The 14,736-nt window shown below is 51.8% G+C and overlaps 1 protein-coding gene across 2 annotated transcripts; it reads right to left on the minus strand.

Annotated features, from left to right (window-relative positions):
• Positions 1–1,710: 1,710 nt before the first annotated feature.
• On the minus strand, positions 1,711–14,172 carry LOC146333428 (borealin-like). 2 transcript variants are annotated; one of them, XM_084826091.1, is made up of 11 exons: positions 14,058–14,172; positions 12,982–13,094; positions 5,668–5,796; positions 5,527–5,561; positions 5,282–5,357; positions 5,041–5,177; positions 4,415–4,494; positions 4,012–4,113; positions 3,542–3,668; positions 3,155–3,241; positions 1,711–2,685 (listed from the first exon to the last, which is right to left on the minus strand). In XM_084826091.1, the coding sequence occupies exons 2-11, from the start codon at positions 13,076–13,078 to the stop codon at positions 2,641–2,643; spliced, it is 915 nt and encodes a 304-aa protein (XP_084682217.1). In that variant the 5' UTR covers positions 13,079–13,094; positions 14,058–14,172; the 3' UTR covers positions 1,711–2,640. The 2 variants fall into 2 exon arrangements, with proteins under 2 accessions (XP_084682217.1, XP_084682216.1); XM_084826090.1 differs by having other exon boundaries at positions 13,961–14,172.
• Between the last annotated feature and the right edge of the window lie 564 nt (positions 14,173–14,736).

The raw sequence follows: 14,736 nt of genomic DNA on the forward strand, positions 1-14,736 counted from the left end.
CTAGCCATGATAGGCTACGTAAATCTTTACGTAGCCTATCACAATTTTTTGTTGTTTTTTAAACCTGGAAATGGTGGTGGCGGCGGCCGGTCGGAAGACCAGCCGCTGCAGCCGCCACCGCCAAACCGCCACCGGAGCCGCCGCCGCCAGGAAGACACGCCCCAGGTAAGTCCCGTCCCGGGGGGGAGTGGGGGGGTAGCAGGCCATTCCACCACCGATTTTGGGGGGCCGAATGCACTGGTATTTGGCCTCCCCGAGAACCGTGGCGGAACTTTCGTACATCCCTAACCGCAGGGCTCAGTCCTGGGCCCAGTGCTCTTCAACATTGTTATGAAAGATCTTGGAATTGTTGTCGATCACAAGCTGAATATGAGCCAACCATGTGAGGTGGCTGCAAAAAAGGCAAATGCTCTTTTGGGCTGCATTCATAGAAGCATAGCTTCCAAATCCCGGGAAGTACTAGTTCCCCTCTACTCAGCAATAGTTAGGCCTCATCTGGAGTACTGTGTCCAGTTTTGGGCACCACATTTTAAGAAGGATGCAGACAAGCTGGAGAGGGTTCAGAGGAGGGCAACAAAGATGATCAGGGGACTGGAGACAAACCCTTACGAAGAGAGACTGAAAGAACGGGCATGTTTAGCCTTGAGAAGAGAAGACTGAGGGGAGATATGATAGCACTCTTCAAGTACTTGAAAGGTTGTCAGAGAGAGGAAGGCCAGCATCTCTTCTTGATCATCCCAGAGTGCAGGACATGGAATAATGGGCTCAAGTGACAGGAAGCCAGATTCCAGCTGACATCAGGAAAAACTTCCTGACTGTTAGAGAAATACAACAATGGAACCCATGACTTAGGGAGGTGGTGGGCTCTCCCACACTGGAGGTATTCAAGATGAGGCTGGACAGCCATCTGACAGGGATGCTCTGACTTGGATTCCTGCATTGAGCAGGGAGCACTATTCCATGATTCTATGATTCAAGGAAGGGCATTTGAGGACGGCCTCCTTTCGAACCCCACCGGTCTACAGCAAAACACCCTGTCTTAGAGCAGGTGAGATGAACTCCACTTTAGTTAAATGCAGGCTCTTGGGGGTTGAACCTGTTGTCCTTTCCACATACTCCTTACAGGTCAGCCAGCTCTCTTAATTTCCCAGGACATGGGTTTATAAGGAAAGCAGGGTCCACAGAGGAACGGCTTCTGTCACAGCTCCAAGCCAAGGCCTTAGTAGCCTTGCCAAGAGGGTGGTTATGAGAAAGCAGAGATATATTCTTGAATCTGTCGTGATATTTTTGCAGCTCAGCGTGGCTTCCAGTGTGCATTCTGTGTATGCTCAGGGACTGCTTGCACAAATGAGGCTACTAATCCTCTATGGACCATTTAGTGGAATATACGGCCATTGCTTCCCTCTACCTGATGTCCTCCAGGTGTGTTGGACTATAGTTCCCATCAACATTGGCCATGCTGGTTGGGGAAGATAAGAGTTGTAGTCTGTCACATCAGGAGGGCACCAGATGTGTGAGTGTGGGGGGCACGGCTGGACTGTGACAGACAGACAGCCCTTACCACAGTTCCCCGAGCCCAGCTCTTTGCCTGCAACCCCACACTGGCTTTCCTGCAGAGCTACAGGGCACGACTGAGTGTCAGGAGGCCCTAGCTGGCCTCTTTCAGTCTACCCCAGTAACCAACTCCAGACACAGACAAAGGATTATTTTCAAGGCTTTATTCCTTTTACAACTTAATAACTCTATCACCAGCGACTAAGCTATGAACAGCGGAGTAACCTATGCCCCGGGTTGGAAACAGTTGGTCCCTGTTTGAATGAGAGTCACTTGTAGACCCTGAACTTATGGGCTAGGGAGAGTCCCTCCACTTTTCCCTTGGGTCCTCTGGACGCAACTGTTGCTTGCGCGCCAAACGGGCACTACGCCTCTTTTCCGCGCCCTCCATACCTCGTCGCTGTTTGCGGCAGGAGGAATCTCTGCCAGCTGCAGGGCCTGGGAGGGATGAACGCGCTCCTCTCCCACAGACGGCTGTTCCTCCTCAGAATCAGAACTGCTCTGAGGTTCTATGGGCTCAGTGTCCACCCTGACACTGAGGCTGACTTACTGTTTCCCACCTTTCTCGTGGAATACTCCAGGCAGCAGTTAGAAGGAGAATGTGCAACGTGCCAGATCAGTTGACCCTCCTTTAAAAGGGGAACAGACAAATGGATGGAGGCTGGAACCAGCAGTGGATGCTGTTAGCAGGGCTGCATGGAGCCGTCGGGTTCAGGGGCTGGCAGCCTGTCCCTGAGCACCAGCGCCGGGGGACAACTGCAGGGGGAGGGGCCTACTGCACTCTTGCCCCGCTGGTGGGCTTCCCGGCACACCTGGTGGGCCGCTGGGAGAAACCAGGTGTGGGACCAGGTGGGCCTCTGGTCTGATCCATCGGGGCTCTTCTGATGTTTCAGCCACATCACAAATAAACCCTGTTCACCTCCAACTAGCTCAGTAATCCATTGTGACATGTATCCCAAAAGAGAAGAGAAGATATTCTCAGGTGCCTGAAGAAAACGTTTTATTCACATTTCAAAACACTCCTAAAAACTGTAGACATGGATAAAAAGTTCCAACAAATAACAATCTTAACTGTGTCCATAATTTTCACTTGTGGCTCATCACACTGCTACAGAGACATAGAAGGTGAGTCTAGACATAAGGAGAGAAGAGCAGCTTCAGTCAAGCAGCAGAGCTCCCCCCGGAAGGCAATGCTGGGCTTGGCCAGGAACCTGAGAGGACCTCCAAGGCTGGACCACCTCTGTGGTCAGCAGGCCCTGCTGGCTGCTGCTGGGGCTCGCAGTGCTGGGGCGGAAGGTCCCTCCCCCACCCCTGCTTAGCCGGCACCTCCACCTGGGGAAAAGGCGGGGGGAGGCCTGACCAAGAGGCTGCAGTTCTGCTCAGAATGGCACTGCAAGGAAACCCCACCCCCCTCCGGAAGACACTCCTACACGGCAGAGGGTGGGGAACTGGTATGCTCCCCCCTGCCTCCCCCCGAGTGCTGAGGTGCAGCCTGGGCCACCCCACCCCCACCCTCAAAATCCAAAGAAGAGCCTCTGGAAAGGCAGAGGGGGGCGCGATTCAAGGCCAAAAAGGAGCAAAGGCACAAGCAGAGACTTACTGCCATCTTCTCCACGCTTCCAAGCGCGCCCGCACTCAGGCACATCAGGTGCCTCTCGGAGAGCTCGCTAGCTCTCAAACGGATGCACTGTGCAGAGGAGAGCAGAGGGCATCATGCCACAGGCAGCACTGCTTGGCTCAGTGCAGACGGGACCGATAAAGGATCACGTCTTCCAGGGCGGGAGGCAGAGAGCATAAGGCAGCCAGTGTGAAGAAACAAAAGGGACCTTGCCGTTCTCCAATGGAACTTAGGCACCAAGCTCAACAGCCCCAGTGAATTACTGCCACATTTCTTTCTCTTCTGAAGCACTGTCTGACCGTTAGCTCTTTGCCCTCTCCAGAGCGTTTCTCTGCCCCCGACCCAGATGGCCACAGACCTCTGCCTTACCTCCCCTGCGCCCACAGGAAGCGTGAACAATATCTCATTGCCGCTTGCAAGAGGGCTGCCATTTGCAGTGATGCTGAACACGCGCTCATGCGCAGCAGGGGCCCGCAGACCTGGGGTCTGGAAAATGCTGAAGGAAAGAAGACAGACATCCCCAAATGGCGGCTGAACAGCCTTTCCCAAGGAGAACCGAAGCCTGAAACACATCTGATGAGACAAGGGAAAGCCCTAGAGCCAAGCCAGCAGTAACAGGGAAGGACATGCTCTGGAGGCGGGCGGGCAGGCAGGCGGGCGGGCGGGCGGGCGGGGGGGGGGGCTGGCACACGAGCCCTCAGAGCAAGAGCAGAAGGGGGACAGGCAGACCCTGTCTGAACAGTGGCTGCAGCAGCTCTGGTCTCCGAGGGCCAAGCAGGGGTTAGGGCCCTTCGCCCACCCAGTGCAAACGTGGCAGACAGAGAGACGGGGTGGCTCACCTGACATCAACCTTTGGAGTCACTGCAGGGGGGGGGGTGCCCCCAAAGGTGGGGCCGTGGGCTGCCTGGCTGACCACAGTGACAACATTCGCTTTCCTTGTCCTGTTAAAAAGCGAGTGGAAAACGTCTCCAGGGCCAGCTGACCTCACTGCAGCAGTTGACTGTCACAAGCCCCTCAACTCAATGCCCCAAGGGATCCAAGCCAGCCAGACCACAGAAGGGAGGCCCCCACCCGGCTCTGCACTCCCCACCCCAGAGGCAGGAAACCTGCTGCCCTTCAGACGTTCCTGACTATAACCCCCATTAGCTCCAACCGGTATGGCCCATGGCCAGGGAACATGGGCGCTGAGGTCCAAAGCCCCTGGAGGACGCCAGGGCGCCTGCCTCTTCCCTACCCCTTTACCTTTCACAGAGAGAAGTAGACATGGCCGAGGGAGGCCTGCCCCCCTGAGATGTTTGGGCCTTGTTGGCTGATGTCTTTGCCTGGAACACGGAAACAGAGCATCATGTGGCCCTTCTGTGGCTTGTGGACAGGATTGGTGCAGTACTCTGCTTGGGCAGCAGGAAAGAGCCTGCAGCAGAGTCCTAGTCTGCCACAGCCAGAGACCCAGCGGCCAGCCCATCTCCACTGCAAGGCGCACGTGGTGCTGGACTGCAGCCGTTTCAGAGGGGAAGCCGGCAGAAGCATTTCTGTGTGCATCTAACTGGCCCCGAGACACTTCCACACCTCCTGTTGTGCAGGGACTGCACATGAAGTAATCCTCTCCCCCCCTGGGGGGGGGGATTCTATGCTCAAAGGACTACCCAAGGGCAGACTCCAGGCTCGTGCCTCCCCTGGGGCGTTTCGCACTCATGGCAGGCCCACAGGCCAGGTGGAAAGTGGAGCGGCCTCACTCAGCACAGCCGGTGCCGATGCCAAGTACGCAAAGGCTTCCGGGTGCGGGCAGCTCCTGAAGCCGGGCCCTTGGCCTGCAAGAAGAAAAGCTGCATCAGCTGAGCAGAACCACGGGCAAACCCACGGAGCCCCACCTTCCAGTGCAGAGTCCCAGGAATGGGCTCTGGGGCTCTGGCAGCCTCATTCTCCTGCCTGGTCCTCTTGCCTGCAGGCAGCATAGGCACCCCCGGCTCCTCGTCAATGGCTTCAACGGTCCGCTTGTCTTTCCTGGCTGAGAGTCAGTCAAAAACACACACAGGATCACCAACTGTTCATGAGGGACTTGCCGAAAGAGAGAACGCACTCTAAGCTATGGCATGCAGGCCTCCCACTGACCTTGCCTGACAGTTTCGAGAGGGGTGTAAATGGCCTCAGATGCCAGCTTGGTGATTTCCCGCATGTCCGCATCCATCTGAAACCAAAGCAAAGACAAGACTGTGCTCTTGGCTGAAGAAAGGCAGTTTCACTGGGACAACCAGGGAGGAGGCCTGGCAGGCTCTCCCAGGATCTGCCACCCAAACCAAGAACAGCACCAGAGCTCCATGGGGCAGATTTACATGGGGTGAATAGATGCTACCTACCAAGGCTGTGTTCTCCATCAACTTTTCACTTCCTTCTAGAGTTAAAGAGAAGGAAGGTGCCTTGATTAGAACAGAACCAAACCGTGCCAAGGGAGACAGAAGAGCCTCATCCTTCTGCTAGCAAGGGTCAGAGGAACATACCAATGTAACTGAGCCACTTCATCTCCCTCAGGGCCACAGGAAGGCGGAGGAGCTCTATGTCATACATTTCGCTCACTTCCTTCTGGAGCCTCTTGCCAGCCACCCTCAACTGATCCAGGCGTTCTTTGACTAAAAAAGGATGGAGAGAAGGGCATGACTAAACCTGGAGGTACAGATCCCTCCCACTTGAGAGTTCGGGCAAGCTTCGAATCCTGGAGAGTCTCTCTCTTGGATTCCACTTAGAGAGTCTGCCAATCTCTCGTGACCTCCACAAGCGATGCTCAGGGTTGCACCGCCATTAACTCCTGCAGGACAAGGGTCAACGGTGCTCCACTTGCAAAGGTTAAGATCTATTTAAGCATTTAGATATGTATCTGGCAGAGACTCAGTGACAGAACACCTGCGTTGCATGCAAAAGCTCCCAGACTCAGTCCAGGTAGTCTGGCTGGGAAAGATTCCGCCTGAAACGCTGGAGAGCTGCTGCCAGTCAGTAGACGATCCTGAGCCGGATGGACTTTGCACAAGGCTCAAAGTGTTATACAGCAAGCAGAATAAGATATGCATGTCACTGTGCTGTGTTCCCTGCGGCTCAATATTCCCAGGGGGTCAGCTCAGAGAACTATTCGCCTCACCCAAACAAAACAAAAGCTTGTTAGGAAAGAAACTTCTGGGCCAGACGATGAAAGGCCAAGTGACCCTCCTTAGGTAGAGAACACAAAAGCCAAGCACAGCCAAGGCGGCCTGATCCTGGAGCCCAGGCAGTCAACCTCTGCCACTGAAAGGTCGGGGGCAAGAGCCGCCCCATCCGCTCCTGTGTCCCAGGTCAGGCTCCCCATCATCAGGAGTTTCATAGAATCACAGAATCAGTCTGTTTCCTGCCTCCCAGCTGAGCAAAGCAGAGCAGAGCAAGCTGCTCTAGCTGGTCTAGGGACTACAGAAGCAGAATTCTGCTCCAGAATTTTCCCAGGGATTGATATCAGACTGACTGGTCTGTAGTTCCCAGGTTCCTCCTTTTTACCCTTTTTGAAGATAGGGACATTAGCCCTCCTCCAGTCATCTGGCCCCGTTCATGGATCACTGCCTTGCTGTGGCGAAGGGGCTTGCGTAACTCAGTGAAGCCATAAGCTATGCCGTGCAGGGCCACCCAAGACGGACAGGTCATGGCGGAGAGTTCTGACAAAATGTGGTCCACTGGAGAAGGAAATGGCAACCCACTCCAGTATTCCTGCCAAGAAAACCCCATGGAACGTATCACAAGGCTACAAGAGATGACGCCGGAAGATGAGCCCCTCAGGTCGGACGGTGTCCAATATACTACTGGGGAAGAGCAGAGGGAATTCCCAAGTAGCGCCAGAAAGAGTGAAGCGGCTGGGCCAAAGCCGAAAGGACACTCAGCTGTGGATGTGTCTGGTGGTGAAAAGAAAGTCCGACGCTGTAAAGAACAATATTGTTTAGGAACCAGGAATGTCAGATCAATGAATCAAGGTAAGCTGGAGGTGGTCAAACAGGAGATGGCAAGATTGAACATTGACATCTTGGGAATCAGCGAAATAAAATGGACAGGCATGGGCGAATTTAATTCAGGTGACCATTGTATCTACTACTGTGGGCAAGAATCCCTTAGAAGACATGGAGTAGCACTCATAGTCAACAGAAGGGTGGGAAAAGCAGTACTGGAGTATAATCTCAAAAACAATAGAATGATCTCAGTACGAATCCAAGGCAACATCACAGTAATTCAAGTGCGCCAACCACTGAGGCCGAAGAAGCTGAGGTTGATCAGTTCTATGAAGACCTACAACACCTTCTAGAACTAACACCAAAAAAAGATCATAGAATAGTAGGGTTGGAAGGGGCCTACAAGGCCATCGAGTCCAACCCCATGCTCAATGCAGGAATCCAAGTCAGAGCATCCCTGACAGATGGCTGTCCAGCCTCATCTTGAATACCTCCAGTGTGGGAGAGCCCACCACCTCCCTAGGTAATTGGTTCCATTGTCGTATTGCTCTAACAGTCAGGAAGTTTTTCCTGATGTTCAGCCGGAATCTGGCTTCCTGTCACTTGAGCCCATTATTCCGTGTCCTGCACTCTGGGATCATCAAGAAGAGATCCTGGCCTTCTTCTCTGTGACAACCTTTCAAGTACTTGAAGAGTGCAATCATATCTCCCCTCAGTCTTCTCTTCTCAAGGCTAAACATGCCCAGTTCTTTCAGTCTCTCCTCATAGGGCTTTGTTTCCAGTGCCCTAATCGTCTGTGTTGCCCTCCTCTGAACCTTCTCCAGCTTGTCTGCATCCTTCTTAAAGTGTGGTGCCCAGAACTGGACACAGTTCTCCAGATGAGGCCTAACCAGTGCTGAATAGAGGGGAACTAGTACTTCCCTGGATTTGGAAGCTATGCTTCGATGAATGCAGCCCAAAATAGCATTGGCCTTTTTTGCAGCCACATCACATTGTTGGCTCATATTCAGCTTGTGATCGACAACAATTCCAAGATCTTTCTCGCTTGTAGTGTTGTTGAGTCACATATCCCCCATCTTGTAACTGTGCATTTGGTTTCTTTGTCCTAGGTGCAGAACTTGGCATTTCTCCCTATGAAATGTCATTCTGTTGTTTTCTGCCCAGCGCTCCAGTCTATCCAGATCACTTTGAATTTTGTTTCTGTCTTCCAAAGTATTAGCTATCCCGCCCAATTTTGTGTCATCTGCAAATCTGATCAGCATGCCCTGCAGCTCCTCCTCCAAGCCATTAATAAAAATGTTGAAGAGCACTTGGCCCAGGACTGAGCCCTAAAGATGTCGTCTTCATCATAGGGGATTGGAATGCTAAAGTAGGAAGTCAAGAAATCACCGGGATAACAGGCAAGCATGGCCTTGGTTTACAAAATGAAGCAGGACAAAGGCTAATAGAGTTTTGCCAAGAGAACACGCTGATCATAGCAAACACTCTTTTCCAACAGCACAAGAGGCGACTCTACACATGGACATCACCAGATGGTCAATATCAAAATCAGACTGATTATGTCCTTTGCAGCCAAAGATGGAGAAGCTCTATACAGTCAGTCAAAACAAGATCTGGAGCTGACTGTGGCTCAGACCATGAACTTCTTGTTGCAAAATTTCGGCTTAAATTGAAGAACGTAGGGAAAATCACTAAACCGTTCAGGTATGACCTAAATCATATCCCTTATGAATATACAGTGGAGGAGACGAATAGATTTAAGGGATTAGACCTGATAGACAGAGTGCTTGAGGAACTATGGACGGAGGTCTGTAACATTGTTCAGGAGGCAGCAACTAAATCCATCCCAAAGAAAAAGAAGTGCAAGAAAGCAAAGTGGCTGTCTGATGAGGCTTTACAAGTAGCGGGAAGCGAAAAGCAAGGGAGAAAGGGGAAGATATATCCAACTGAATGCAGAGTTCCAGAGAATAGCAAAGAGAGACAAGAAGGCCTTCTTAATTGAACAATGCAAAGAAATTGAGGAAAACGATAGAATGGGAAAGACTAGAGATCTCTTCAAGAAAATCGGAGATATCAAGGGAACGTTTTGTGCAAAGACGGGCATGAAAAGGACAAAGAAGGCAGGGACCTAACAGAAGCAGATGAGATTAAGAAGAGGTGGAAAGAATACACACAAGAACTATACAGGAAAGATCTTAATGTCCCTGACACCCATGAGAGTGCGGTCACTGAACTTGAGCCAGACATCCTAGAGAGTGAAGTCAAGTGGGCCATAGGAAGCATTACTAACAACAAAGCTAGTGGAGATGACAGTATTCCAGCTGAGCTATTTAAGATCCTAAAAGATGATGCTGTTAAAGCGCTGCACTCAATATGCCAACAAATTTGGAACACTCAACAGTGGCCACAACACTGAAAAGGTCAGTTTACATTCAAATTCCAAAGAAGGACAATGCCAAAGAGTGTTCAAACTACGGTACAATTGCACTCATTTCACATGCCAGCAAGGTTATGCTCAAAATCCTACAAGCTAGGCTTCAGCAGTATGTGAACCGAGAACTACCGGAAGTACAAGCTGGGTTTAGAAGAGGCAGAGGAACTAGAGATCAAATCGCCAACATTTGCTGGATCATGGAGAAAACAAGAGAATTCCAGAAAAACGTCTATTTCTGCTTCATTGACTACACTAAAGCCTTTGATTGTGTGGATCACAACAAACTCTGGCAAATCCTTAAAGAGATGGGAGTACCAGACCACCTTACCTGTCTCCTGAGAAACCTGTACGAGGGTCAAGAAGCAACGGTAAGAAACGGACATGGAACTGATTGGTTCAAAATTGGGAAAGGAGTACAACAAGGCTGCATATTGTCGCCCTGCTTATTTAATTTATATGCAGAGTACATCATGAGAAACACCAGGTTGGATGAATCACAGGTCGGAATTAAGACTGCCAGGAGAATTATCAACAACCTCAGATACTCAGATGATACCACCCTAATGGCAGAAAGCGAAGAGGATCTACAGAGCCTCTTGTTGAGGGTGAAAGCGGAGAGTGCAAAAGCTGGTTTGAAACTCAGCATTAAAAAAACTAAAATCATGGCATCTGGCACCATCACTTCCTGGCATATAGAAGGGGAAGAAATGGAAGCGGTGACAGATTTTATTTTCTTGGGCTCCAAGATCACCGCAGACGGTGACTGTAGCCATGAAATTAAAAGATGCTTGCTCCTTGGGAGGAAAGCTATGGCGAACCTAGACAGCATAGTAAGAAGCAGAGACATCACCTTGCCGACAAAGGTTCGTATAATCAAAGGTATGGTTTTCCCAGTAGTAACGTATGGCTGTGAGAGCTGGACTATAAGGAAGGCTGAGCGCCGAAGAATCGATTCTTTTGAACTGTGGTGCTGGAGAAGACTCTTACGAGTCCCTTGGACTGCAAGTAGATCAAATCAGTCAATCCTAAAGGAAATCAACCCTGACAGCTCATTGGAAGGACAGATACTGAAGCTGAAGCTCAAATATTTTGGCCACCTAATGCGAAGAGAAAACTCACTGGAAAAGACCCTGATGCTGGGAAAGATTGAAGGCAAAAGAAGAAGGGGACGGCAGAGGATGAGATGGCTAGATAGCATCACCGATGCAATGAATATGGACTTGAGCACGCTCCGGGAGAGCGCAGGACAGGAAGGGCTGGCGTGCTATGGTCCATGGGGTCACGAAGAGTCGGACACAACTGAACAACAACAACAACAACAAGTCATCTGGCACTTCACCCATCCTCCATGATTTCTCAAAGAGAATAGGCAGCGGTTCTGAGAGTTCTTCTGCCAGTTCCTTTATTACTCTAGGATGCAGTTCATCTGGCCTGGAGATTTGAACTCATTCAAAGTCATTAGGTGTTCCTTGACTATATGCCTATTGATCTCAAGCTGCAATCCTGCCCCTTCAGCCTTTACTTCGTCTTTGCCAGTGGGGTCATAGACCCTCTTTTGGGAGAAGACTGAGCCAAAGTAGGAATTGAGCTCCTCTGCCTTTTCTTTGTCATCTGTTATCATTTTTCCATCCTTATTTAATAGCTGAACAACCATTTTTTTCCTCTGTCTTTTACCATGCACATAGCTGAAGAAAGCCTTTTTGTTGCTTTTAGCATCCCTCGCTAACCTCAGCTCGTTCTCAGCTTTAGCCTTCCTGACACCATCCCTGCAATTCTGTGCTACCTGCCTGTACTCTTCCTTTGTTGCTTGGCCTTCTCTCCGCTTCCTATATGTGTCCTTTTTAGTTTTCAGGTCATCTCTAAGCTTTTTGTGAAGCCACATTGGATTTTCCTTTTTTAAAAGCTCCCACCGATCTTGGACCCCTTTTCTCGCTAGAGTCGCTTACCATGGGACCTCATCATTGTTCTGAGTTTATTAAAATCAGCTTTCCTAAAATCCCAGGTACATGTTTGACTACACTCAGCTTTTGCTTCCCTTAGAACCAAGAACTCAAGTACAACATGGTCGCTTTCCCCCAGAGTTCCTGTAACTGCTACTTTATCCACTAAGTCATCTCTGTTGGTTAGGATCAAGTCAAGGATAGCCGATCCTCTAGTTCCTTCCTCCACTTTCTGTAGGAGGAAGTTATCCGCCACACAAGTCAGGAATTTCCTGGAGGGGGCCACGTTTTGCAGAATTCCTCTCCCAACAAATATTGGGGAAATTGACATCCCCCATTACTAGTACATCATGGTTCCTTGAAACATTGGCTATTTGCTTTTCAAAAGTTTCATCCTCGTCTTCTCCTTGATTGGGTGGCTGGAAGTAGGCTCCGACCACCATGTTCCTTTTATTCCTTGCTCCATTTATTTTGATCCAGATGCTCTCGATGGGGCTAAGAGGAGACCACTTGCATTCCATTGTTTGCATAGAATGCAGGGAGCCTTCAGGAGGGCTTTAAACTGAATCCTACAGGGAAGGGAGACGTAAAGTTGGGGGTAACAATGGACGAAGGCTCATGCACCGCAATGGAGAGAACAGCTCTAACAGTGCCCCAAAATAGTCTTCACAAACATGTAGGAAGAAAGCCAGACCATGAAGCACATGGTCTTCGACGTCTATATACTAATGCCCAGAGTATGGGAAACAAACTTCAACTCTTAATACAGGAGGGAAATTATGACTTGATAGATATAACTGAGACTTGGTGGGATGACTCTCATGACTGGAATACAGCAGTTGAAGGATATAACTTGTTGAAAAAGAGCAGGAGGAACAGAAAGGGAGGTGGGGTTGCACTATATGTGAAAAATACTTATATCTGCACAGAAATACAGGAGGATGAGCTTGGTAGCCCCATCGAGAGCATCTGGGTTAAAATAAATGCAGCAAAGAATAAAAGGAACATGGTGGTCCGAGTCTACTACTGGCCACCCAATCAAGGATATGATAGCACTCTTCAAGTTCTTGAAAGGCTGTCACAGAGAGGAAGGCCAGGATCTCTTCTCGATCATCCCAGAGTGCAGGACACAGAATAATGGGCTCAAGTGACAGGAAGTCAGATCAGGAGAAACTTCCTGACTGTTAGAGCAATACGACAGTAGAAAGCATTAGCCCGGGAGGTGTAGGCCCCTTCCAACCCTACCATTCTATGATTCTATGAAGGGGCCTGTAAGACCATCGAGTTTCTGGGTTGCCTGAACAACTGACACGTCATCCAGACTGATGGGATGCCAGATGCTCAACAGCTTTTATCTTCTGATAGTTAAAAGCCATCCTTAGAGCTCAGGATTTGACTTCATTTGTTTCTAGGTTGAAAAATGAATAGTTCTCCCCTTCCTAACAGCCCAACAGGTGTCTGTTAACTAAGAGAGGCTGTTACCTTCCAGGTCAAAATCCTTCACAAATGCATCCACTCTTTTGCTCTTGAAGGAATTCTTCGTGGCGAGTCTGGCGCGTTTCTTCCTTTTTGAAGCCATGGCAAATAGCTAAATCCTGGGGGAAAGTGGAGGGAAAGATCCACTCTATATAAGACGGGCCATCAGCACGCAATCTCAGATTGCCGACGCACCTCCTCAGAGCGGAGGGACCGAGACGCAGCCCCTGTGTCCTGGGTGACCCGACGAGGGCGGGGCAGAGCTGGGCGAGGGGAGGGAGAGAGGGAAGCCTTCGCCTGTGTCCAGCAGGCGCTGACGGGCTTCTGGGCGGAGGGCTCCAGGTGCTACCACGGAGGAGGCTTCCTGCAGGAGTCTCGGTTTTTCCCTCCACGGACGTTCCACAGCACAGAACGAGACGGAAGCGGCGGCGGGAAAACGCGGGACGCCCGCACATGGAGGACGACGCAATCTGGGCACCCGCTGACCTTCCGCGAAGGAAGCGGGGCAACAGCGGCACCGTCAAAGCCTCGTCTGGAAGCCCCCTGGGCGGCAGCCGCCACCTGACGAAAAGCCCCTGGCCGCTTCGGGGGGGGGGGGGGGGGGCTGGGCCTCTGGCAGCACAGACTCCCGCAGCGCCCTTGGGGCCGACACGCTCACCGAGGCGGCCGCTTGTGTGGGCCAGGCTGCATGTGGAGCAGGAGCGAACCCCAGCAGCCCACCTGGGCGGCGGCATCACGCGCCCACCAGGTGCTGGGGCCTGCAGTGCCTGCCAGCCCGGCCAACGGCACGGGGCGGCAGGCCCAAGCGCCTGGAGCGCTGCGGGGTGCCCCCCGGGGGAAACGGCCGTGGGACGCCCCAGAGGCCTTCAGGGCCCGGGAGGGGGTGAGGGCGGAAACCGGGGGGCGCCTACTCCTCGCCCCCGGCCGGGTCCCCGGTGGCGAGGGCACCACGCGAGCGCGGCGCCCAGCAGCGCCCCTGTCGTACCGGCACCGAGTGCTCCCCTTCGAGATGCTGGGGCGCGTCTGCCCGCCCCCTCTCCCTTCTAAAGCGCGGGGCCAGCCACCCGGGGACCTGCGCGCACCCGTCACAGGCTGCGACCCGCGGAGACGGAAACGGGGAAGAGGCCGTCCACGCAGCGCTCAGCGCGCACTTCCCGCACGCTCGGTGCAGCTTGAAGCAGAATCCCTTCTTGCCTCATGCCCCGAGCTTGGCTTGCCACGCCCCCATCTTCGGCTGCTCCTTCCCCTCCCGAATCACTCAATGTAACTTCAGCCGGGGCTGCAACGCCGGGCTGATGGGGGGGGGGGCACTAATGCAAATGAACCCGAGCACACGCCGGGAGAGAGCGCAGGACAGGAAGGCCTGGGGTCCCGAAGAGTCGGACACGACTGAACGACGGGAGAACAACAAATGCAAAGTTCCCCATCTTCAGCTGGGCATTGGAGGTGTGGCTGAGGTTTCACTGTATGAGTCAGGAGGGGAAGTGGCAGGTGAAATGGGGAGGCTGCTGCCGAACTAGAGCACCTAGGAGCAGATTCTTTTGCAGCAATGATTCTTGGTGAGATAGAAGAGCAGGACTGCCTCTGCTCCTGTAGACTAACACTAGTGAGCAACTGGAAAGCCCGTGTAGTAGGATGATCATAGAATCACAGAATAGTAGGGTTGGAAGGGGCCCTATTACACACAACGTTATTACACACAACGTCATAGAATCATAGAATAGTAGGGTTGGAAGGGGGCTACAAGGCCATCGAGTCCAA

The sequence above is a fragment of the Heloderma suspectum genome, chromosome Z (genome assembly GCF_057233095.1).
Source record: "Heloderma suspectum isolate Gila_16-S chromosome Z, 16-S_ref, whole genome shotgun sequence".
In the NCBI taxonomy this organism is placed as follows: Eukaryota; Metazoa; Chordata; class Lepidosauria; order Squamata; family Helodermatidae; genus Heloderma; species Heloderma suspectum.